At 44.9% G+C, this 26,650-nt stretch overlaps 1 protein-coding gene across 1 annotated transcript in view; it reads left to right on the top strand.

Annotated features, from left to right (window-relative positions):
* GALNT17 (polypeptide N-acetylgalactosaminyltransferase 17) overlaps positions 1–26,650 on the top strand; it is a 413,795-nt gene that overhangs the window by 218,122 nt on the left and 169,023 nt on the right. The window contains exons 4-5 of the mRNA XM_061154024.1: positions 6,786–6,960; positions 10,340–10,537. Coding sequence (XP_061010007.1) covers positions 6,786–6,960; positions 10,340–10,537 — 373 coding nt within the window. The remainder of the gene's footprint in view (positions 1–6,785; positions 6,961–10,339; positions 10,538–26,650) is intronic.

The following is a 26,650-nucleotide window of genomic DNA, read 5'->3' as shown; positions in this document are numbered from 1 at the left end:
CCCAAACTCCCTATCTATCCCTCCTCTCCACCCTTCCCCCTTGGCAACTGTAAGTTTGCTCTCTAAGTCTGTGAGTCTGTTTCTAGTTTGTAAATAAGTTCATTGGTATCATTTCTTTATAGATTCTTCATATAAGGGATGTCATACAATATTTCTCCTTCTCTGACTTATTTCACTCGGTATGACAACCTCATGGATGTTCTTGTGTGCATGCTAAGTCACTTCAGTTGTGTCCAACTCTTTGTGACCCTATGGACTGTAGCCCGCCAGGCTCCTCTGTCCATGGGATTCTCCAGGCAGGAATATTGGAGTGGGTTGCCATGGCCCTCCTCCAGAGTAACTTCCCGACCCAGGGATCAAAACTTTGTCTCTTACATCTCCTGTATTGGCAGGCAGGTTCTTTATGACTAGTGCCACCTGGGAAGTCCATGGATGTTCTTAACGGCTAGGATTTCGGAGATGGGTTCACACAATGGAGGGTGGTGCAGGGGCAGAGGAAGGGAGCAGGGGCTGGGGGTACCTCTTAGGTTATCACTGTCCCTTCAGAGTTTGGTGAGAGGAGGAGTTTTGATGGCATCATGGATGATTCACACATTAAAAAAAAAAAAAACTCATAAAAAAGCACTGCAGAAACATAGGGCATCATGCCTGACGGCTGTGCTGAACCTGTATTAAGGACGGTGGTTTTCCCCTCTGCTAACTCAAGACCCCCAAGCACGCTGAGCTGGAAGTTTCCATCAGGGATGGGGAGAAAGGCTAGTGTCAGAGTCAAGAGGACTCTAGGGGTGTGAACACAGATCCAAAGGTTGGATCCTCCCCTCAGAGAAACCAGAACCCCCTTCGATGAATCTGGAGGGGTTTTGTAAATAAGCTTCCAGTCAACCAAATAGCCAAAATGGGGATCAAAAAAGCTAACAGGCAGCAGAATGAGGAATCAGACCTTCAGTAAGGCCAAGGGGTTTAAAGTCACACCTTAAAAAAAAAAAAAATCACTTCCCCTCACCTTCAAAATCGACCAGGACTTACAGACACAAAAAGGCCACATCTTGTTGTGACTCCAGTTTTTGAAATATCCAGAATAGACACATTCATAGAGATGGAAAGCTGATTAGTGATGCCAGGGCCTGGAAGATGGGCCAGACATGGAGAGAGACTGCTTAATGGATGTGGGGCTTCCTCTGGGAGTGATGAGAATTTCTGAAACTAGATAAGGGTGATGGTTGAGCCACACTGTGAATGCACGTGATGCCGTTGTACACGTTAAAATGGTCAGAAGGTTAATTTTATGTTATGTGTATCTTAACATGATAAAACCAATGAAAGAAAAAAAAATCAAGCAGTGCCTTTGAGAAGTTCAGGGTTTGTGGGAGAATCATCTGGGCTTCTGGTCAGCCCCACCAAGCCCAGTAAATTAAATCCGTTTAGGGCAATCCAGGAAGCTGCATCACCTGCCCGGTGATTCCTAGGTAGAGAGGAATCTCACACTCTGCAGAACAATGGCTTTGAGGCAGATGGTTTTGTTTTTCGGGTTTTTTTTTTTTTTTAATTGGAACATGCCATATGTGCTATTTTCTCATCCCAGCTGTCACAACCCATGCATTCGCAGTGAGCAGTATGCCCACACCTCAGCAGCTGTTGGCGGGGAGGAGTGTTGGTTCTAAGTGGCTGTGGTGGTGATGGTGCGGCTGACGGCAGCAGAAGCAGTGTTGGTGGAATTGTAGCACTCATCGTCGTCGCAACGGATTGTGGGAGTGAGAGCAGAAGCCAGGAACACCCGGGTCCTTGTTGAAGGGCTTGATGGGGAGGTTGCCCCATGTGAGGGGTGGGTGGAAGGAGGCCATCAGGATCCCAGTTTGGGCAAGACAAACCCCTCACTGTCTAGACTCAAGTCATCTCCAAGCGGCTCCATCTCTCAGACAAGGTGGAACAAGAAGGCCCGGACAAAAGCAGAGACTAGCCGTGGCCAACACTGGGATTATGGAATGTCTGCTCATTTCAGATACGACCTATTTCCTGAGCAGGGGTTAACTCATCACAGATGGGGTTGGATAAGGGACTGGCTCTAAGTCAGAGCTACTCCAAGAGTGTTCACCAGAACAGCAGTGGCAGCCTCATGGAGCTTGTTAGAAATGTGAATTCTTGGGCCACACCCCAGACCTACTGGCAATTCTCATGCATATACATACATACATACATACATACATATATATGCCATATGCATGTATATATACACATCTAGCTGATTCACTTTGTTGAATAGCAGAAATTAACACAACATTGTAAATCAGTTATGTGTGCTAAGTCACTTCAGTCATGTCCAACTCTCTGTGATGCTATGGACTGGAGCCCTCCAGGCTCCTCTGTCCATGGGTTTCTCCAGACAAGAATACTGGAGTGAGTTGCCATACCCTCCTCCAGGGGATCTTCCCAACCCGGGAATTGAACCAGCATCTCTTATGTCTCCTGCATTGGCAGGTGGGTTCTTTACCACTAGCACCACCTGGGAAGCCCAACTATATACTCCAATAAATTTTTTTAAATTAGTGCATAAAAAAAAGAAGAAACAACATCTAAACTTGGGCTGATTATCTTGAGTCTCCATATCTTGAGGAGAATTACACATTCAGTAAGTCTCATTGTCAAGACTTGATAACTAGGAGGGTTGAGAAGTACAGATAGAACCCAATCCCAGACAGTGTGGCCACTTCCAAGCTCACATCCATGTGGTACCCAGGTTCATGCACATGTTTTGGGAGCACATGGGGATAAGTCTTCTAGGTCAACACTTTTCTCTGAACAGGGTTTAGAGACAAGGCACTAGATTGATGTTTTATTCTCCAGTACTGCTGAAATTGCAGGATCTGGATGAAATTATGTGATAATGATTTTTGCTTTTGTTCTCACTGTTTGTAACTTTCTTATTGCAATATGTACACCTTAAGTCTGGATGAAGGCTGTTCCTTTTGTTGTGAAGAAGCAGATAGATCTCCTTTCTGGTCCCTTCCGATCAAGGGCAGTAGTTGCCTCTCCCCTCTTGACCTCAAATGTTATTGATCCAAACCTTAAGAAACACGAGCATTCCCAAATGGGTCCAGACCGATTTAGGATTGGATTTGGTAACACTCATAGGTAAACATTTATTTTTGCAAAGTTGCTGTTTTAGTCGCTGAGTCATGTCCAACTCTTTTGCGAACCTGTGGACTGTAGCCTGCCAGACCCCTCTGTCCAGGGAATTTCCCAAGCAAGCATACTGGAACAGGTCTTCATTTCCTCCTCCAGGGGATCTTCGAGACCCAGGTGGATTATGTACCACTGAGCCATCAGGGAAGTCCATAGAAGTGAGTTTTTATTGTCTTCTCTGAGTCTGCCAGTGAGAAAAATCTTATGTAAAATGTTTTTCTTGCTGTCATTATAACGTCCAAAGGTGGTTCTGTCTGTTAAGGATGTTAAGGATGATAAAGGATCTTAGGTGATGGATGTGACATTTCTTACTGCTGTCAGGTTGAGGATTTGTTTCCTTCCATGGTGAGCCTAGGGGCCTTGTTTTTATTCGGTTAGCTTGTGGACTTTCTCGCTTTAAACTGAAAAGTGAAAGTGTTAGTCTATTAGTCGTGTCCAACTCTTTAGGATTCCAGGTGCCTCTGTCCATAGAATTCTCCAAGCAAGAATACTAGAGTGGGTTCAGTTCAGTTCGGTCGGTCAGTCGTGTCCGACTCTGTGACCCCAAGAACCGCAGCACGCTAGGCCTCCCTGTCCATCACCAACTCCTGGAGTCCACTCAAACCCATGTCCATTGAGTTGGTGATGCCATCCAGCCATCTCATCCTCTGTTGTCCCCTTCTCCTCCTGCCCTCAATCTTTCCCAGCATCAGGGTCTTTTCCAATGAGTCAGCTCTTCGAATCAGGTGGCCAAAGTATTGGAGTTTCAGCTTCAGCATCAGTCCTTCCAATGAACACCCAGGACTGATCCCCTTTAGGACAGACTGGTTGGATCTCCTTGCAGTGCAAGGGACTCTCAAGAGTCTTCTCCAACACCCACAGTTCAATAGCGTCAATTCTTTGGTGCTCAGCTTTCTTTATAGTCCCAACTCTCACATCCATACGTGACTACTGGAAAAGCCATAGCCTTGACTAGACGGACCTTTGTTGGCAAAGTAATGTCTCTGCTTTTTATTTTTTTTATTTTTTAATTTTTGTCTCTGCTTTTTAATATGCTATCTAGATTGGTCATAACTTTCCTTCCAAGGAGTTAAGCATCTTTTAATTTCATGGCTGCAATCACCATTTGCAGTGATTTTAGAGCCCAGAAAAATAAAATCAGCCCCTGTTTCTACTGTTTCCCAATCTATTTGCCATGAAGTGATGGGACCAGAAGCCATGATCTTAGTTTTGTGAATGTTGAGCTTTAAGCCAACTTTTTCACTCTCCTCATTCACTTTCATCAAGAGGTTTTTTAGTTCCTCTTCACTTTCTGCCATAAGGGTGGTGTCATCTGCATATCTGAGGTTATTGATATTTCTCCCGGCAACCTTGATTCCAGCTTGTGCTTCCTCCAGCCCAGCGTTTCTCATGATGTACTCTGCATGTAAGTTAAATAAGTAGGGTGACAATATACAGCCTATATGTACTCCTTTTCCTATTTGGAACCAGTCTGTTGGTTCATGTCTAGTTCTTACTGTTGCTTCCTGACCTGCATACAGATTTCTCAAGAGGCAGGTGAGGTGGTCTGGTATTCCCATCTCTTTCAGAATTTTCCACAGTTTATTGTGATCCACACAGTCAAAGGCTTTGGCATAGTCAATAAAGCAGAAATAGATGTTTTTCTGGAACTCTCTTACTGTTTTGACGATCCAGCGGATGTTGGCAATTTGATCTCTGGTTCCTCTGCCTTTTCTAAAACCAGCTTGAACATCTGGAAGGTCACGGCTCATGTATTGCTGAAGCCTGGCTTGGAGAATTTTAAGCATTACTTTACTAGCGTGTGAGATGAGTGAGTGGGTAGCCATCTGCTTCTCCGGGGGACCTTCCCAACCCAGGGATCAAACCCGCATCACCTGCATTGCAGGCAGATTCTTTACCATCTGAGCCAAGGAAGTGACTTCTAAATCTCAACACCCTGGTGCCTTCAAGCTGTCACATCTCTTCCACCAGTACAAGCTTTTCTAGAAATCAGTCCCGAGCTGTCCTGCTTGTTCACTTCTCCCTAAACTCACCCTGTCCCCAAAGGACCCAGCTGTATCCAGAAGGGAATTCATTTTTTTTTTTCTCACTGGTCCCGTTAGGAATCTACTATTTGTCTAGATCAAATGGCCTGTTCTTAGCTCTCATTTTCTCTAACGCATTTGACTTTCCTAACATTGGATGTTGACAGCTCTTCGAGAATAGGGATTGTGTCATTGTCGGCCATGGAGGCGTTCTGTAAATATTTGTGACATGAATGTACAGCTTCTCCTTTCGGAAACTCTACCCTTGATTTGGGCTTCCCAGGTGGACTAGTGCCTGCCAATGCGGGAGATGTAAGAGATGCTGGTTTGATCCCTGAGTCAAGAAGATCCCCTGGAGGAGGGTATGGAAACCCACTCTAGCATTCTTGCCAGGAAATCCCATGGAGAGAGGAATCTAGTGGGCTCCAGTCCACTTTCACTTTCATATTGTGAAGTAATTGCTGCAGTAAGCTTAGTTAACATCCTCGCCTCACACTGCTATTAAAAATTAGAAACAAAAAATGAGGGTTTTTTTTTTTCTTTCCTTGTGATGAGATGATGATTCTCAGGTACACAAGAGTATCCCTTTATGACTGTGGAGTTAGATACATTTGGCCTGCGATTCATCTCTTCTGCTCCTAGGTTGTGCCCTTGGAACAGGTGAGCCTCCCTAAGACTGTTCTTTCTAAGAATTGTTTATTTATGTTTATGTATTTATTTATCTTTGGCTGTGCTGGGTCTCTGTTGCTATGCAAGGGCTTTCTCTAATTGCAGACTACAGGAGCTACTCTAGTTGCTGTGCAAGGGCTTCTCATTACAGGGGTTTCTCTTGTGGAGCAAGGGCTTCAGAGCACAGGCTCAGGAGTTGTGCATGAGCTTAGTTGCCCTGTAGCTTGGGAGGTCTTCCCCGACCAGGGATCAAACCTGTGTCCCCCGCATTGCACGGTGGATTCTTAACCACTGGGCCACCAGGGCAGCCCACTTCCTAAGACTGTTCTTAATTTGCAAAGTGGAATTCATCTAGTAAATTAATGGGATTAATCTAGCAACCACCTAGGTTGCTGTAAGGATTAAATTAGATCATATAAGTAATGCGCTTTGTACCACCTGCTGGTGGCAGAAGGGAGCGTGTTCAATCCTGTTGGTGTTTCTTTTGCCATCACGGTAGCGTTTCTACTGCTGGGCAACGATTTTACATCCTCTGACCAAAGCACAAACCCTGTTGATGTTGCGTCCAGGCTGTAACTACGGGTCTGGACCTCCCAGAACACATCCTGTGAGGACTAGTGTATGTGCAGATGGAAAAAACCATATAAAGTGGATCAATAGGACCCAGGAGACAGTGCGAGCACAGAAATGCTGGCCAAGGAAGGAGGGAGGAGCAGAAAGAAAAGAAATCTCAAAGGACGTCAGTCAGAGATGCCTTCTGACTCACACAGACCCAGTTGTCCTTTTTACTAAAATGACTAACATGCAGACTTTTCCGCAGTCTCTGAACTATCTGAAGATCCGCTGGCCTCACGACGGGTTGGATGCACACTTGACGTGTTTATGGAGCTTCCTGTGTTTTGTCATTTGCAGAGGAGCTGAAGGCCCCCTTGGAGGAGTATGTCCACAAACGCTACCCTGGGCTGGTGAAGGTGGTGAGAAACCAGAAAAGAGAGGGGCTGATCCGAGCTCGCATTGAGGGCTGGAAGGTGGCCACCGGCCAGGTCACCGGCTTCTTTGATGCCCACGTGGAGTTCACCGCTGGCTGGTAGGTCACAAGCTAAAACCTGGAAGCACTTGGGACCTGCAGCATGGTCAGGAGGTCTGGAGTCTGGGAGGTGGGGGCACTTTGCCTGTTTCTTCCGGGGCCCCGGGAAGAATGGAGAAGAGAAATGGCGAAAAGAAAGTGAGACCGTAGTTTGGGATAAAACTGGGAAGCAAGGAGAAATACATCTGCTGTTTACACAGTCTGTCATCATCATCATATCATTACCATCATGAAAATCCCTGTGAAAATGATATATTAGTTAGACAGAACTCAAGATGACCCTTGCTAAGGAGACAAGGCAGTCGTATTTCTGTTGTTCTCTTTTGCTGATTTGTTTGTTTCCATTTCTGGGGAGGATGGTTAACTATTACTGGGGGGGTGGGGGGCGGAGAAAGATTCATTTATAATTCTGCCTACTTAGGCAAAGCTTCCTAGAATTTATGGGATCGTCTTTAACATCATTTAGAGGAAGAGAAGGGTTTCTCTCTGCCAATGTGCCCTGCCCAATTTCCTGGTAAAAAGAACAATATGAGAGAAATTGGGGAGCACACAGGGAGGAGAAGATTTTGTATGTGAGAGTGAAGCATCCAAAATGCCCAAATCAGTCCATGAGCATGTTAAAATTAGGTTTGAACTTTACAGTCATATGATTGTTTCTAATTAACCAATGGTAAATCAAGTCAGAGGTGAAATCCCTATGCCAGGTTGCAGAGGGTTAGTAAGAAGCAGAGTCTTTAACTTCATTAATGTTTATCTATGCTCAGTGATACTGTCTTGAGGGACTTCCCTGGTGATCCAGTGGTTGATACCCTACGCTTCCACTACAAGGGACCTAGGTTTGATCCTTGTTTGGGGAACTAAGATCCCTTTTGCTGCCCAGTACAGCAAAAAAAAAAGGAATGATACCATCTCAAATATGAGCTGTGTCACAGTACCCTATTTGAAAAGCCCGTATCCCATCACTAATTAAATACTGAAATGTCTATTCTTCATTTAAACCAACTTTAGAATCCTTTTAATGTCTGGATAAAAGGATGGTTTTGCACAGGAGCACACAGTGGTTTGGAACCTGGGGTCACCGTTAACACTGGCCCTTTCCCGTGCACACAGGCATCTGTTAGCATCTCAGAGCCCAGTTTTTTTCCTTGTTTATTCCTGCTACTATCAGACCCTCATATACACAGTGTTTGGTCTGCAGCCCTGACCTCCCCTGAGCCTCATCGTTATCTTGTAATCATTCTCAAAGTGTGGTCCCCAGACCAGCATCATCTGGGAAGTTGTTAGAAATATATATCTTTGGGTTCCACCCAGACTATGACATCAGAAGCTCTAGGGGTGGGACCCAGCAATCTGCTTTAACCAGCCCCCACCCAGAGACTCTGCTGCTCATCAAGTTTGGGAACTCTTGAGCAAGGATCCTTCTGAACACATGGAGCCTTCGCCTTGCCCTGGCCCACCTTTTCCTCCACATCATTCTCTCCTCCTTTCTTTCGTGTCCAGTCGGATGGCACCACCCATGGCCCCATCACTCAGTTCTTCTCTCTCCATCATGTTGTGTTAACTTATCCAATCCCCCTCCAGCTTTAGCTGGTTTTGCCTTCTGTTTCACATGTCCACCTGTTCCTTTCTGTCTTGACCTCCACATTCGTGGAGAGCATGTCATCGGAGTGACTTGAAAATGGTGGAGAAGATGGTCTAAGAGTGGAAGGGATGAGTTGTCTACTGGGAGAAATCAAGGCAGGCTTCTTGGGAGAGGTGGCACTTGATTGGAGAAGACTATGTGGGTGGCTAGACTTCCTGCCCAAGCACAAGGGCATTCCTGGAGGACAACAGCAAGTGTGAGGACTTGGAAGGGGCAGAGCTCTGAAGCACATCTAGAAATTGCGAGAAGTCAGTCCCATTTGGCATCAGCTTGTATGGTGTGTGCAAAAGTATCAGAGGCAGTAAATGGCTCTGGGTATATTTTATTGCCCGTTTTAAATAGAAAGATGAGATGTGCCAACAGGTAATTCAATAGCTGCAAATGAAAAGAGATGGGATGGCGGCCGAGCTTTCTCATTATTCTTCCAAATAATGCAGAGGAATGGGATTTTCACTTGACTCCTTTTCAAAGCCTGCGCTCTGTTCTAAGCAGGGAGATTAATGCCCTGGTTTCTGAGAGCCATCTTTTCCTTCTCAAATGTGGGAAATGATCCCTTCCTACATCTGCCTCGGAGAACACACCCTGGCAAGAGTGTCTGGCCATCTGCTTTCTCCTGAGCTGGCAGGGCTGTGCCTTGAACCCTGAGCCAGGTCCCTGCCTCTCTCCTGCTGCATCCCCGAGGAGGCAGGCTCGCTGAGAGGCAGGATTCTGCCCACTTTTGCATTCAATTAGTTCCTGCCTGCCATCCCTAACCCATCCAATTAGATGCCTTTTAGGAAATCAATTAAATAATCAATTAAAACAACTGAAATAATCCCACGCACAAAGAAGCTAGTGAAATGCATATTGAAACCAGGCAATCAAGGGCAGAAATGACCTATTTGGGGAAAGACAGTTCAGCTCCTGCAGAAAAAAGAAAACCGGAGGCATCGGCCAGTGCCAAAGGGGAAACTGAAAACTCTCGGAAACTGCAGGGCGGTGCAGATTCTCTCAGGAGGGCCTGGCCTTGACTTAGACTCTGTGGGTATAAAAGACAAGCCAGACTCTCTGGGGCAGAGGCCCTGGGGTTCTCAGTTCTCGCGTCCAGCCTTGCAAGCCAGCACAGGTGACAGTGTGGTGACCCCACAGGGGCGTGGGCTTGAGCTGCAGGCCACAGGGCTCGTTTAAAGCCACCTGATCCATCTAGAGCCGCCACTTGGGAGCCTGGCCTCCCTGTGAGTTCCAGCCTGCCCAAAGCCCAGCCTTCAGCTATGATGCTTCTATTCATTGTGGTCTTGAGGTCTGGGCCAGTGGGGGTGCAGGTGAGCCACAGGAGAGAGATTTTTTAAAAATTGTATTTATTTTATGTTTTGGCTGTAGTGGTCTTTGTCGATGTACTCAAGCTTTCTCTAATTGCGGCGAGCACCAGCTACTCTTCTTTGGGTGCACGGACTTTTCATTGTGGTGGCTTCTCTGGTTGCAGAGCACAGGCTCTAGGGAGCCCGTGATACTAACTTGTGACCTGAGTTGATATTGCAGAGTCTACTAAAGGATGCTTCCCAGTAGTTGCAGCTCCTGGGCTCTAGAGCACTGGCTCAGTCATTGTGGTATCCCAGCCTAGTTGCCCCGCCGCATGTGGGATCTTCCCGGACCAGGGATGGAACCGGTGTCCCTTGTATTGCAGGGTGAATTCTTAACCACTAGACTACCAGGGAAGCCCAAGAGAGAGGTTTTTATTTCTACTTCTCTGTGTTTCAGGGCCGAACCGGTCCTCTCGCGGATCCAGGAGAACCGGAAGCGTGTGATCCTTCCCTCCATCGACAACATCAAGCAGGACACCTTCGAGGTGCAGCGCTATGAGAACTCGGCCCACGGGTACAGCTGGGAGCTATGGTGCATGTACATCAGCCCCCCGAAAGACTGGTGGGACGCCGGGGACCCTTCCCTCCCCATCAGGTCTGTGCCAAGTGCGCGTGCTCCAGGGGCCTTTGCGTCCCCAGATCCCAGGCGAGGGAGGGAGGGAGAGAGGCTGCGAGAGACCACCTGGGGATGGAGCTGCGGTGGGGAAAACAGTTGCTCGAGGATATGGGATGTTTTCCCACTCAAGTTTTCTTGTTGAGAAAGGATGCTGCATTTTGCTTCTTTTTCACTAAAAATTTTCTGCCTCAGCTTATCAAACAGCAGTCCTGAAGGATGGCAGTTGATAGGAACGCTGACACTTTTTTATTCTTCCTCATACTCTGTTGAACTGTGTTCAGGAGCTTTTAAGCATGAAGTTGAAAAGGTATTAACTCCTGGGACTTTTCTCTACTTGGATGCTTTACAATTGTTGTGATGTAGAAACATGTAGAAAAGGACATTTGTGTGGCACCCAGCCCCCCCATGGGTAACCCAGGGCCTTTGGACAGTTTGGTAGGACTTTTGCCCCAAACCCCAACCAGCTTCCCTTGGAGGCAAGGAGATACGTCTTTGTGGTGGACCAGTTGGGAAGCTGAAATAGAAGGGACGGTGAATGAAGTTGGTAGATTTTGATGCCATATTCATTTCCTGTGGCTGCTATAATAAATGAACACGAATTTACTGGCTTAAAGCTGTGGTCCCCAACCTTTTTGGCACCAAGGACCTGTTTTGTGGAAGACAGTTTTTCCACAGACTGGGAGTGGGGGAGATGGTTTCAGGATGATTGGAGCCCATTATATTTATTATGCACTTTGTTTCTGTTATTATTACATTGTGATACATAATGAAGTGGACTTCCCTCTTGGCTCAGATGGTAAAGAATCTGCCTGCAATGCAGGAGACCGAGGTTAGATAACTGGGTCAGGAAGATCCCCTGGAGACAGGAATGGCTATCCACTCCAGTATTCTTGCCTAGAGAATTCCACGGACAGAGGAGCCTGGTGGGCTATACAATCCATGGTGTCGCAAAGAGTCAGGCATGACTGAGTGACTAATGCTTTCACTTTCATATAATAAAGTAATTATATACCGTATACACTATTATTCACCATAGTGCAGGATCAGATCATTAGGTGTTAGGTTCTCATAAGGAAGCACACAACCTAGATCCTTCACTCGCCTAGTTCACAGTAGAGTTCAAACTCCCATAAGACTCTAATGCCTCCTCTGATCTGATGGGAGGAAATGCAAGTGATGGGGAGCCGTTGTAAACACAGGGACGCTTCGCTCACTCACCTGCCTGCAGCTTTCTTCCTGCTGTGTAGTCTGGTTCCTAACAGGCCACAGACCGGTTCATGGCCCAAAGGTTGGGGACCCCTGGCTTAAAGCACAGAAATTTATTTTCTTACATCCTAGAGGCACTGTAGTAATCTGCAGTGAGCTAAATGCTCACAGAGCTAAATGCAAGGTGTCTGCAGGCGGGTTCTTCTGGAGGATGGAGGGGGGAATCCACTTCCTTGCCTTTTCCAGCCTTTTAGGCCGTTATTCCTTGGCTCGTGACTACTGCATCACTTTCCCCCCTGCTTCCTTCATCACGTGGCCACCTTCTTCCCTTGACTTTCCTGACTTCCTCCCATAGGGGCCTTTGTGATGACAATTGGGATCCATGTGAATAACCCACAACAATCTCCCTCTTCTTCCTGTGCTTTATCATATCTGTGAAGCCCTTTTTTCCATATAAGGTAACATTGGCAGGTTCCAGAGATGAGGATATGGATATTTTTCAGGAGGAAAGGGGCAGGGGTTATTGTTCAGCCCACCACACATGCTTTGATTTTCAAAGAAGTGTTACCTGAGTTATGGTTCAATATTTCCTATGAGTTCTACATGAGAATCAAAACTGATTTAATATCTTCATGGTCCTATGTTCAAAGAGATGGAAGGGGCCATCTTCTTGATACTTTACCCTTGTTTTTGGGCTGTGTTTGTTGGTATAAAGGGGCAACTGTGGAACAGGAGTGAGGACTTTCTACAAGGATCCATGAAGTTCTTTCTTAGTTTATAAAATTTTGATAAACCAGAGTAGGGTTTTGAAATGGACAGACCCCTGTTCAAACCACTCAATCCTAAAGGAAATCAACCCTGAATATTCATTGGAAGGACTGATGAAGCTGAAGCTTTAATGCTTTGGCTACCTGATGCAGAGAGATGACTCATTGGAAAAGACCCTGATGCTAGGAAAGATTGAATGCAAAAGGAGAAGAGAGCGGCAGAGGATGATGGTTAGATATCACCACCAACTCAATGGATATGAATTTGAACAAACTCCGGGAGAGAGTGAAGGACAGGAAAGCCTGGCGTGCCACAGTCCATGGGGTCACAAAGAATCAGACACGACTTAGTGACTGAACAACAACAACCCTTGTTCCACATTCTCTGGTTTTCTAGCACAAATTGAAAGCTGACAGACTGCATTAGGGTAGAGCTACCGATGAGCTGATTTTATGCAACAGAGCAGGTAACCTTTGGGGCTAGCAACTTGCTCAACTGGGGATGTCTCATAGCTCAGTTCCCATCCCAGCCTAGATGTTCAGTGGCTTTGTGTACTGTGGCTGGGCTGCACTCTCAGATTTCTGCAAATAATAATGTAGACTCATCACTAAGGTATTATCTGAAAACCAAGGCATAACCTTAAGAGATATTTGGTTGAGACATCCTTTCACATCCATCAGGATGGCTGCCATAGTTTTTAAAAAGGTAAATAACAAGGGTTGGCAAGAATGTGGAGAAGCTGGAATCCTTGAGTATTGCTGGTGGGGAGATAAAAAGGTGCAGCTGCTATGGAAAGCAGTGTCATCGTCCTTAAAAATTAAAAATAGAGTTATCATATGGTCCAGCAGTTCCGCTTATAGATATATACCCCAAAAGAGTTGAAAGCAGGGTCTCAGAGGAATATTTGCACCCTCATGTTCATAGCAGTGTTATTGACAATCAATAAAAGGTAGAAGTAACTAAATGTCCATCAACAGGTAAATGGATAAACAAAATTGTAATGAAATATTATTCAACCTTAAGAAAAAGAAGGAGGACTTCCCTGGTGGTCCAGTGGATAGGGATCCGCCTGCCACTGCAGGGGACACGGGTTCAATCCCTGGTCTTGGACGATCCCACATGCTGAGGATCAACTAAAGCCCATGCGCCACAACTACTGAACCTGCCCTCTAGAGCTGCAACTACTAAAGCCCATATGCCCTAGAGCCCTTGCCTCTCAACGAGAGAAATCACCAGAATGAGACGCTCACACACAACTAGAGTGTAACCCCCACTCACCACAACTAGAGAAAGCCCACGTGAGGCAGGGAAGATGCAGTGCACCCAAAAATAAATAAATAAATAAATTTTTAAAAAAAAGAAAGACAGAAATTTTGACACATGCTACAACATGGATGACCCTTGGGCACTATATGCTAAGTGAAATAAACCAGTCATGGAAAGACAGATACTATATGAGTTCACTCTTATGAAGTACCTAGAATAGCCAAATTCAGAGAGACAGGGGGCAGAGTGGTGGTTTCCAGGGGCTGGGGAGAACGGGAAAATGGGTACTTGTGATTTAGTGGGTGTAGGGTTTCAGTTTTGCAAGATGAAACGAGTTCTGGAATCTGGTTGTACAGTCTGCAAATGTATTTAACGCTGCTGAACTGTACACATAAAAATAATTAAGAACAGTACATTTTATGTTATGTGTATTGTAGCAGGATTAAAAAAAAAAAATGGGGCATGCCTAAAGACCCCAAGGCCTTCAGATCTTGAAGGGACAGGGTTCAGGCGATGGATTCAAAGTCAGTTTCATATTTCTGGCCACGCGCTGCTTCCTCCCTGACGCGCAGGGAGGCTGACCTCCAGCCGTGACAGATAAGGGAATGAAAGTGTGACAGTGGAAAAGAAATGGATACAGTGCACTGATTTGGGCTTCCCAGGTGGCTCGGTGGTAAGGAATCTGCCTGCCAGTGCAGGAGAGGCAGGAGACTCCACGTTGATCCCTGGGTTGAGAAGATCACCTTGAGGAAGAAATGGCAACCCATTCCCATATTTTTGCCAGGAAAATTCCATGAACAGAGGAGCCTGGTGAGCTACAGTCAATGGGGTCACAAAAAAGTCGGACGTGACTGAGCTACTGAGTCCACATACACACACACACACACACACACACACACACACACATACACACACACACAGTGCTTTGTAATGCCCAGAACACACAACTATCCCTACATACGTGAGGCACTAGGCAAAAATTGATTTTGTATTTTATGTAACATTAAGATGGTTAATATACATTTTAAAAAGACTCAAAAAATGGAGTCATGATTATGAGTCATTAACATGACATGCATCTCTGATGTACACAATAGAATCAAATATTAATGATCTCTTTTTAATGTGTCATAGCTTATGAAATGCTTAATTTGTTAATAGTTGATGGAGATATTTAATTGAAGGAAGGACTTTTTATGGCCCTTCTGATGTTCTTAAGCAGATAGAATACTCTTTCTTAAATGTCAGGAAGTGGTGGTTTCCCCTTCTCCTTGTGATCTCAGTATTTTAATAGTAATGATTTTAATCTGGTAAAGGTAAAGGATGGGGTGAGGAGAACATTTTCACCATCCATATGGTATTAGATTGGATGAATCTTTAGCTACTGAGTCTTCCCAGTAGGCAATACAAATATAGGAGATGCTGCATTCAGGGGATGTATGTTCTTTCTGTTTTACTCTTTTTTTTTCTCTTTCTTCCTATATATCTTTTTTCCTTCCTGTTTGGTAATCAGGGCCAAAAAACAAAACACACAAAAAAATACTGCTAGATATTCAGCCTGTTTCTCCCAGTGGAAGATCCTTTCTTTATCATTCTTAACTCGTTACTAGTCTACATGCTTTATGAAGCCAGGCCTGTAGCTTTTCTGTTGTAATTCCGGAGAATAATAAGTACTTAGCACTTAGCAGGGATACTGAAACTATTTAGTGAATGAACAAATGGATGAATGATGGATCAACATCTTTTCTGGCTTCCGTATCTGGTTTCCAGGATTCACACATCTTTGTCCTAGACGGGAGGAGAGGGGCTGCTTCCACACACAGGGTCCCCATCTGCCCCACCAGCCACCTTTCCCTTGCTTAACACGAGTCAGGCACCAATGAGGGTGTTTCTCCACTGCCAGGATCGCTGACCACCAGGCTTGGGATTAGATGGTAGGATACCACCCTCTCTCCTTGGAGAGGGGGATTCAGGGTATAGCTCACTCCAGAGAATCTCTCCAGACACGTTCCTCTCCCAGACTTCACTTACTCACTCTCATTTGTCAGCTAGCTGGTTTTTGATTATCTGCTTTGGACCTCTTTTTGCATGATTTCTTGGAATACAACGTCTATCGCCCGAACATCCTCAGCCCCAGTACGAACATGGCGGTGGTTTTGTCGCTGTCGGATCTGACTCTTTCGACCCCATGGACTGTAGCCCGCCAGGCTCCTCTGTCTGTGGGATTTTCTAGGCAAGAATACCAGAGTGGGTTGCCATTTCCTTCTCCAGAGGATCTTCCCAACCCAGGAATCGAACCCAGGTCTCCTGCATTGCAGGGCGGACTCCTACACTGCAGGTGGATTCTTTACCAACTGAGCTACGAGGGAAATACAATATGGGCATAATAGGTCCCATTTTAACACAGTACATACAGCCGAGGGCATGAAGCAAGGAGAGAAGGAGGGTCTGAGGACATAGAAAGGAGGGATGGCGCTGATTGGGAAAGAAGGACCCTGAAGAGGGAGTGGGGGAGTCAAGGACATGAAGATTGGTTTGGTCTTGAAGAGCCAGAAGAGAGAGCTTATGCTGGGGGACCCATATTTTCCTTAATGAATTGAGATGAAATCATTGCTGAGAGTAAAAGGTAGATCTTGAATTAGGGGCTACAGAAAAGAATGACAAGTCTCTGAGGTGGATGAGCCTAGAGTCTGTTATACAGAGTGAATTAGTCAAGAAGAGAAAAACAAATATCGAATATTAACGTGTATATATGGAGTCAGGAAAAAATGGCACTGATGAAACTATTTGTAGAGCAGGAATTGAGATACAGACATAGAGAACAGGCTTGTGGACCCAGAAGGGGAAGAAAGAAAGGGCTTGTGGACATACTGGGGGAAGGAAAGGGTGGGATGATTTGAGAGGGTGGCGTTGAAACATGCACACTACCATGTCTAACTGTTTAGCTCAGGGAGCTCAGCTCACTGCTCTGTGATGACCTGGAGGGGTGGGAAGGGGGAGGTCGTTGGGAGGGAGGCTCACGAGGGAGGGGATATGTGTATGTTAATGGCTGATCCACATAGTTGTATGGCAGAAACCAGCACAACATTGTAAAGCAGCTATCCTCCTATTAAAAATACGTTAAAAAATAAAAATCTGGAATAATTGCCAAGAGGAATGGGAATGGGTGAGTTGACCAGGAACCCCACAACTAACTGACGACTGCTTTGGGGGCCCAGAAATGTAAAATCAATAGATTTTCCGTGACGGTTTCTTGACAAAAAACTACTATGAACTCCATGGTGCTTTAATGCCAAGTTAAATTGTATTATTCATAGCATTATGTCCATGGATGTGAAAAATAGTAGCAACGATAAGGAAGAGGGATATAATATCTTTAGCCTGAAGGCACCATGAATTTCTGGGCACCTGCCTTAGCTCAGCAGCCTTCAGAGGCCTGTGGCTCACGACTTGGGAACCGCTGATCTTCACAGTTTTTTCCAGCTGTATAATCTCATGACTTTGACCATGGGAGGGAAGGGTGTGTGGAGCTGTCAGAGGTGGGATGTTTTACAGCACGTTGCTTTCAGGGCACTGGCTGAAGCTGAGTCATCAGGCATCTTCTGGGATGTACCAGTGGTGCCTGCCTGCTCTGTGTTGGGTGACCCTGTAATTAGTGACACTACTCATTAATAACTAATTCAAGCTGGTGATTAACAATTAGCAATCCTTAATCCAACATATAATTTGATCATAAATTACAAGCTACAGGAACCATTAGAGCCTGTTAGACCCTGAGAGTTGAAAGGACTGTCCTGGAAATGTATAGCTGCTGGAATCTCAAATTCTGTGTGCAGATGTATACAAAAGGAGAAGGTAATTTTTTCCTGTAGAGGAAGAATGACTAGCTTACAGAGAGGAAATCTTTAAGTGAAGAATCAGCTTTTTTTACACTTGGAAATAACACTGTCATTCCTGATAGCGCAGTTGGTAAAGAATCCAATGCAGAAGACCCCAGTTCGATTCCTGGGTTGGGAAGATCTGCTGGTGAAGGGATAGGCTACCTATTCCAGTATTCTTGGGCTTCCCTTGTGGCTCAGCTGGTAAAGAATCCTCCTGCAATGTGGGAGACCTGGGTTTGATCCCTGGGTTGGGAAGATTCCCTGGAGAAGGGAAGGGCTATCCATTCCAGTATCCTGGCCTGGAGAATTCCATGGACTGTATAGTCCATGGGGTTGCAAAGAGTCGGACACCACTGAGTGACTTTCACTTTCACTTTCCTATGCATCAGCAAATGCATTTTAGGAACCAACTGTGTTCAGCCTTGTGGTGGAAACTTCCAGGGGTGGGGCTTCATAATGATAAATTGCACAATCCTCTTAGGGGAGTTCCTGGACTAGTTGGAGACACGGGGCTCAAGTGTGCATAATCACACATTAGTGCAGGTAAATGCGGATTTGTCGAAGGGGGAAAGCTTTCTGAGTGCGATGGTTTTGGGTGTCTGTGTGTGTGTTCATTTGCTTAGTCATGTCTGACTCTTTGCGACTCCATGGACTGTAGCCTGCCAGGCTCTTCTGACCATGGAATTTTCCAGGGAAGAATACTGGAGTGGATTATCATTTCCTTCTTCAGAGAATCTTCTCAACCCAGGTATCCAACCCACGTCTCTTGTGCCTCCTGCATTGGCAGGTGGATTCTTTACCACTGAGCAACCTGGAGTGGTTAGGAAAGCTTGTAAAAACCATCAATAATGCTGGAATTTTCTATGTGCCAGGCATTTTTCTTTTGTTTTACACCATACAAATCCATGTACACCTCCTACTAGCCTCACGAGATAAGTATTCTTACCATTCTCATTTCACAGGTATGGCTACTGAGGCACAGGGGTAGGACTTTATTCAAGATTGTACATCTAGTGACAGATGAAGTTAGGATTTGGATATTATGGGTTCAGAGTCTATGCCCTTCCACACTGTGCTCTTTCTTTTGGAAAGAGGGTGACTTGTTGAGTCTTGCAAGCTGCAGGGGATTTTCCCTGGCAAAGTATATGGGAGATGATGCAATTAGAGGTATGGTAGTGAAAATGAGTGTGTTTTAAGTGTCCATGACCACCCTCGGGTTTGACAATCCACTAGGATTCAGACCACTCAGAAAAGCAATCATGCTCATGGTTATGGATTATTTCAGTGAAAGAATACATATTAGAATCAGCCAAGCAAAAAGAGGCATATGGCTGAGTCCAGGAGAAACCAAGTGTGAGCTTCTGGTTGTTCTTTCCCTGTGGAGTTTCAGAGATAGTGCTTTAGTCTCCCAGAGGTGACATGTGACAACACATAAGGTGTTGTCAACTGGGGAAGCTCACTGGAGCCTTGGTATTCCTGGTTTTTACTAGGAGTCAGTCCTATAGGCATGGAGCGCCCATGTGATTGAACTTGGCTACTCAGTCTCCACTCCTCCCCACCTCCCTTGCAGAAGTTGAGCTAATTACAGCATGACCCAGGGCCTCAAAGATACCCTTATTGGTCAGGCTATTCCAAGGGTTTAGTGGTTATCTTCCAGGAGCCTGGCAAGGGTCAGTTCTTTCTTTGGGATGTGCAGGGTTTGGGCAACTCAAGTCCACTGAGTTCCTCTACTGATAGCACAGCAAAGATGTTGTGGATGTTTAGGGTCGGGGTGTGGAGACAAAGGTAGAGAATGTGCATTTAAAAATGAAGGGGAAAATAAAGTAGAGGGAAATTGGAAGACTGAGTAACTTGAAACAAGAGATCCACTTTATGGAGAGCCAAAAAGAGGAGTCCGGGCTCCTTTCTCTGATCCAATGAGCCAAAATGAAAATGAAGAAAAAGCTAATTGGGAGAGATGAAAAGTATATTAGTGGTTGCCTAGGGGTGGGAGATGAGTGGTGAGAGAAATGACTGTTAATGAGAACAAACAGGATTTGGGGGGCATGATGAAAATGTTCTAAAATCGATTTTGGTGCTGATTGCACAGCTCTGTGAACATACTGGGATCTGTTGAATTGTAGGCTGTATATAAACGGATTGTATGGAACATGAATTCTACCTTAGGACCTGGTGGCCATCGACAGATAGCAGATGGCCAATCTTGCAACAAGATGAAGATAGTCAGATATTAATTCTTGGCTCAGAGTCTTGTGTGATGTCCCCTTTGGGGGGCAGGGGAAGTGGCAGGACAGGACAACACAGACAACGCAAAGAGACAAAACTGGGATCCAATTCCAGAGCAGCAGAAGTTGTCATGGTTGACTTGCAAACAGGGATTCAGAAGCCCTGGCACATCCTGGGCAGAAGTTGAATATCTCACAGAGACAGACCCACCATTACCAATGACCTCCCTGGATGGTATATATGATGCTGGCAAAGTTCAGTGCATTGTGGGTAAAGGACTGGGTCTGAAGACCACAGTGGTCAGGACTTGGATTTGAGTCTAGGAAAGGAGAGTCAGGAAAGGAGTCTAGCACAGGGGCCAAGGGAAGCCTGTCACAATTCAGGAAGAGAAGAATCACGGTAGAAAAGCTAGCCATCCTCCACCTTCTTTTCCTTCCCTCAACATTTTTCCAATATTAGCAATGACTTGCTTGATTTTGCCACCAACAGGGTCTGTGTCATTAGGCAGGTCACTCACCATCTGCGTAAATGAGCTTTTAATTTTCTTATCCATAAAACCTACCCAGCATTTGAAGGTATATTGTTCCTATAGTGGAAAATTTTCATAACAAAGCTCTTGGTCCCTTAGATGAAAAGCTCTAATTGTAAGCTCTCTTGAGTTTATGGTGTGAGGTGTTGTAGATAATTAAATGTTTCGGTTAATAGAGTTCTACAGCAGAAGCAAGACATGGGAAAATTTACAGCTAAAAATCCTCTACGGAATTCTACTTGCTTTCTTCAGGGGACAGTCCTAGAGGAGCCCTGTTGATAGAAGGCGTTGATTCAGTCAATACTGGTCAACTGTGCGGATTCATGCTCCTCTAGTTTCTGATGTACAGTAAAGTGAATCAGTTATACATACACATACATCCACTCTTTTTTAGATTCTTTTCAGAGTATTGAGTCGAGTTCCCTGTGCTATATAGTAGGTCCTTATTAGTTATCTTTTTTTTATATATAGTAGTGTTTATATATATAGTTGTGGGTGTTCAGGGTCTGGTATGGAGATAAAGGTAGAGTAGTCCCAACACTCCCCACTGTATCCCCCCTTTGACCCCTTTGGTAACCATAAGTTTATTTTCTACATCTGTGACTCTGTTTCTATTTTGTAAATAAGTTCATTTCTACCATGTTGTTAGATTCCACATGTAAGCAATATTATATACCTGTCTTTGACTTAATTCGCTTAATATGATAATCTCTAGATCCATCCATATTGCTGTAAATGACATTATTTTATTCTTTTTGATTCGTTGTACATTGTATATATGTATCACATTTTCTTTATCCATTCATCTGTCAATGGACATTTAGATTGCTTCTGTGTACTAACTATTGTAAATAGTACTGCAGTGAACATCGGGGTGTGCACCTTTTTAAATTATGTTTTCCTCCAGATATATGGCCAGGAGTGGGATTGCTGGATCATGTGGTAGCTCTATTTTTAGTTTTATAAGGAACCTCCATACTGTTCTCCATAGTGGCTGCACCAATTTACATTCCCAACAACAGTGTAAGAGGGTTCCCTTTTAAGGAGAGGCATTTTTGATGCCATGGGGATTTGCACAGTAAAATAAAGGACCCACATTTGCCAAGTCAGTCTCTTGAGGGAGGCTGTTCATTATAGAATGAACTATGCTTTTACGATGGTGAACACACTGCTTTTGGAAAATTAATGGTATTTCTTGACATCACCTCTGTACCTTCAATGCCATCTGAGTAGATCGGCTTTTCTTTTTGCATGATACACTGATATCGCTGCTATTTTCCTTTGGAAGCAAAATTCCTAGGCAGTGCCCTGGAGCGAGAGGGGAGCTTGCAGGGTAACCATTCTCAGAGTTGACAAGCATCATCTTGCCTCCATCAACCAAAGTGTGTTGTGACAGCTCACAGCCGCCACAAAGGTGAATCTGAATAGTTGGGAAGGTTTTCTTCTTCACCCACAGAGAGGTTCAGTGTGGTGGACTGCCAAGAGCAAGTGGGTTTCACTTGAAAAGTGAAAGTGTTTGCCGCTCAATGATGTCCAACTCTTTGCGACCCCATGGACTGTAGCCCTCCAGGCTCCTTCGTCTGTGGAAGTTTCCAGGCAAGAATACTGGAGTGTGTTGCCATTCCCTTCTCCAGGGGATCTTTCTGACCCAGGGATTAAACCCAGGTCTCCCACATTGCAGGCAGACTCTTTACCTTTTGAGCCACCAGGGAAGCCCCTACAGATTTTTTTTAAATGGAAGACACTTTATCTCTGAGTTAAATGCCTTGTTCCTGAGTTATTCCTGGACATGAATAGGGGAGGAGCAGTACTATTAATTTTAGCAAATTGATCTGGTAGGGAAATAACAGTAGGACTCAGGCTCCTCTTTGGTTGGACCTAGATGGGTGTGATTTCAGGTATGTCGGGAGAAGTGGGCTCCAGCCTTTAATTCTAATAGCTTTAATCCCTCCTTTTTGATGATTCCAGACTGTATTGTCTTCTGGGTTCTTTTTCTTTCGTTTTATTTATTTACTTATTTGTTTTGGCTGCTCTGGGTCTTCGTTGGCAGTGCTTGGGCTTCTCGTTGTGGTGGCTTCTTTTGTTCCGGAGCAGAGCTTTAGAGCGTGTGGCCTTCAGTAGTTGCGGTTCAGGGGCTTAGCTGCCCTGCAGCTTGTGGGATCTGCCCAGACCAGGAACTGAATCTGTGTCCCCTGCATTTTGAGGCAGATTCTTAACCACTGGACCACCAAGGAAGTCCTTCTGGGCTATTTTAAATTCCTTCTTTCCCCTGCCCTTTCTTCTCATTCCTTTTTTCCACTCCACCCTCAAAGCCCAAAAAGTAACTGGACAAGACTCTCAAGATTGAGTTCAGAGCGCTTGGGGAGGGTTTCTATCTTCTAAGACTGGTTAGTCCCTATCAGGCCTCACCAGTTGGCACAGCCTTTGTGTTCAAGGCTGCACTTGGAGCCTAGCTCTTATCCATTTTCACCCCTCTTTTATGGAGATTCAGGAACACAGGACTCATTTCTCTTAGATGGGAGAGAAAGCAAATAGCGTTTTCTTTCCAAGCTCGGGAAGTTCATCATAAGCACTGATGGCAGAGCCTGTAGTGACTTTTTCCACCAAATAATGAACTGTCAGCAGCCCTGCGTACACAAATGACCATTTGCTATTACCTTCCTGGACACGGAGACATTCTTCATCCTGGGGACCCAGCACCGTTTTGAAAGCTGCAGGAGTTTTTACCCAGACTTTTTCAAAGTAGGGAGATTCAGGCTGACACTTTTGCAATCTCTCTCTGGAGTTTTAGGTCACAGTTTTCACTCTTTTTGCTGCCAACGTGGCTCTAAAAATAGCTTCTGCAACCAAGCACAGGAGAAGTCAGGGGCAATGAATTTCATTTTCTCCGAGAACTCGGGGCTCCTGTGTCTTCAACCACCCTGGTGACATATCCTCATAGCAGCAGAGAGGCTGCGCCCAGCTTGCCTTGCTGTGTTGAACAATGTATCTACCAGTTCTGCACGATGAAGCCCCTTCAAAGTCTTTTGAGAACAGGTGGTGTGGGAGGCCGAGGAAAGCTCACCCGCCCAGGTGGCCCTTTATAGACTAGGTAGGATGCTCAAGTCGGCATTTTGGAGTCTGACTTCTGTGCATGAAGTTCAGTGGACCCCAGGTTCCTAAGAAGTTTAACTCAAAGGATAAAGGAGAGAGATGTTCCTCGAGTGTCTTTTATTAAAACTGAATTTCCAACTGCGGCATACGTGGTTGCTGCGGGCAGTTTCCTAAACAGAGCTGGCTGGGGGGGTGAGCCATTCCCATGCTCCAGCCATACCTGAAGTTTCGGGTGGAGGGAAGAGTTCTGAGAATGACTCCCAGCAGGTGGCAGCTTTTCACTTTAGAGGTCAACCCCATCTCCAATCCTAATTCAGTTTATCCTAATTCAATAGTTCGGTGTCTATTTATTTATTCATCGATTCATTCATCATTCATGTAATGATTTATTTTGCCGTTGCTCGATAAAGGTTTCTAGGAAGTTGCTTTCATCTGTACTGAAAAACAAGCTGACAGTAACTCTTAATCCAGACATTATTGTTCCTTCTCTACACACAGCCCCATCCCATCTGCTCCAGGGCATCCCAGCAGTGATGTATGCGATGAGGAAGTAAATGGAAGTGAAAAGGCCATGAGGCCAAAGAAAGGTGGTGAACGTGAACTTTTTCTCTCCATCTCTGGTATCCTCTCCTCAACTAAATGCTCTGATATGGAGATGAAAGATAAATTATCACTTCTGCCATTATGTTGTTACAAAATTTCTATAGTTTTAAATCTATGTCTTGGACAGGGAAGAGCAGACCACTGAATCATTCATTCACTCTCCAGCAAATACTGATTAAGCCCTTACTACACGCCAGGCAGTCAGTCCCCACTTGTCCTCCAAAACTTTACAGCAGTAAGAACCCATGTCTTTGATCAGCCCTGCCCTCCAACCCCCAGCTTGTTCTCTCTCTGGCTCCTCTGAGATCCCTGCCATACCTTCTGGTCTGCACACCCAGCCCTGCTCTAGGTCCTGGGCCAGGACGTCTGACATGGGGGTCAAAGTGCAATTCCAGTGACTGCGCTGTGAGCTGAGAAGCTGGGTTCCCATCTTGAACTGTGAGCCGCTGAGCATCCTAGCCAGATCTCCTTCCTTCCACTTGCCACCGCCACTCCCAATCTACGCCCTTCTATGAGGCTCTGGGCTGGTGTCCCCACGCTGACACGCTCTGGTCCACCAGGGTGCCCTGTTCATAGACTCCTGACTTCTGAGAGCTGGGGCCTTTCTGACTATGGCCAGTCAGTCGCTTGGGATACCAGCCGTGCAGTGAGCCCTAGGCTTCTGGAAGTGTCTGCAGTGCCTGCCTGCCTGCCTGCCTGCCCTGGAGTCACACCTCTGAATCCTGCTTCCTATTGCCCTGGGGTGCCCCCTGCCCCAGCCACAAGATGGCCCTTTGGATTCCTAGGGCCCCAATGGATCGCTGAGCTCTGGTGGTAGATTGCTGGGACCCTCAAATGCAGTGATTTTGCCTGAAGGGCTGAACTTTTTCAGACCACCTCTGTGCCTCTGTGGCTGATACATAACATTCCTTGACTCCAAATGGCTGCCTTGACTTTTTCAACCCCCGTCTAGGTGTATCCCCTTGAATATACATGCTTCTATGTTGTGAAAGAGGGTGGTCTCATTGACTGTGAATTTTTATGTGACCAGGACATCTGTATTCTCCTCTCTCAAAACCCTTTAGTAGTTTCTTAAAAATAACTATGCATAGAAGAGAAAAAAAGCCTTAAATCTTGTTATCTCTGAAAAACTGGAATATTGGCTTGAAGAAACTCAAAATTGCAGAGACTTCAAATCCTAAAGAATATGAGGAAGGAGGAGCTGAGGCTGACAGCCATGAAATTAGAGGTCTATAATTTGTCTATAGGCTTTCAGGAGTGGAAGAAATAAGAATAATTTTCTGCCCTGCTTCTAATCCAGATGTTGTCTTCCAGCCCAGCAGAGAAGAACAAGGGCAGTGACGAGGAGACTAGAGAATTTTAAAATCACATTGTAAAAATACCTTTTTTTATTAAGTATTCATGGTAAAATGCATTATGTATGCATTGTAAGTTTAATATTCATTAAAAAAATTTAAAAATAAAAAGGAAGATTAGATAATCACTCATAATCACACCACCCAGTGATAACCACTATTAATATTTCATTAGTTTCTTACATGTTTTAAATTATTTTGTAGTTTTATAAAGATTATAGATGGATGTGTTTAAAAAGTCAAACATATCTTCTACAAGGCTCTGCTCATTCTTTAGAGGCATCACTCTCCACTCTTGCAAATGATCCTTTTGTTTACTTCTCTGTCACCATACTTACAGTTCTACTTCTTGTTTTTTGAGGTCTAAGTGTGATTTCTTAACTTCCTACTATGAGAGATGATGTAGTAACTCTTTGTCATTCACCCACACCCATTTGCATTTACACATCCTTCTCATTCTTTCCCCCATCCTCCATTATAATTATATTGTAATTTTGTTCAGATCATTTATATTTTTTTAAAGACATTATTTTCTTATTTTTATTTTTTTGGACATGCCCTGTGGCATGCGGGATCTTAGTTCCCCAGCCAGGAATGGAACCCACATCCCCTGCAGTGGCAGTGTGGAGTCTTAACCACTGGACCGCCAGAGAAGTTCCTAGATCATTTTGAATATTTGCATTATTATAATTACCTGCAGCTTATTCAAGTAGTATACTTCGGTTATTTACCTTTTCCTGCACAACTTTTGTTTTCTGTGTACCTAATTATTGCCTTTTTCTTGTTTGCTTATTTTGTTCTCTGTATACTTTTCACTAGCTCCATCCCAAACCCTCTACCTCTTGTCTGAGTTCTCACTCAATCCTCTCAGTCACATTAGATATTCCTTCCAGTTCATCTTTTTGAAAGAAAACTTTCCGGAGTGCTCTGACCCTTTCCCTCAGAACTGGCTGCCCACTGGAACACAGGTTCTTAGGCTCCCTTCACTTCTCACCTATATTGTATCCCCTATGTTCTGATCTCAGGTCTTTTTTTTTTTTTTTCTTGGCTTATTCCCTCATTTTAGTGATGCATGTCTTCAAGCAAATCTTTTAGTCTTTGTGTATCTAAAAATACCTGGATTCCCCCTTGCCACTTGAAAAGATTTTCCCTCATATGTTCCATT

This window comes from Dama dama, chromosome 10 (assembly GCF_033118175.1).
Source record: "Dama dama isolate Ldn47 chromosome 10, ASM3311817v1, whole genome shotgun sequence".
In the NCBI taxonomy this organism is placed as follows: domain Eukaryota; kingdom Metazoa; phylum Chordata; class Mammalia; order Artiodactyla; family Cervidae; genus Dama; species Dama dama.
The sequence above is the reverse complement of the archived record's forward strand: the minus strand, read 5'-3'. Positions and strand labels throughout refer to the sequence as shown.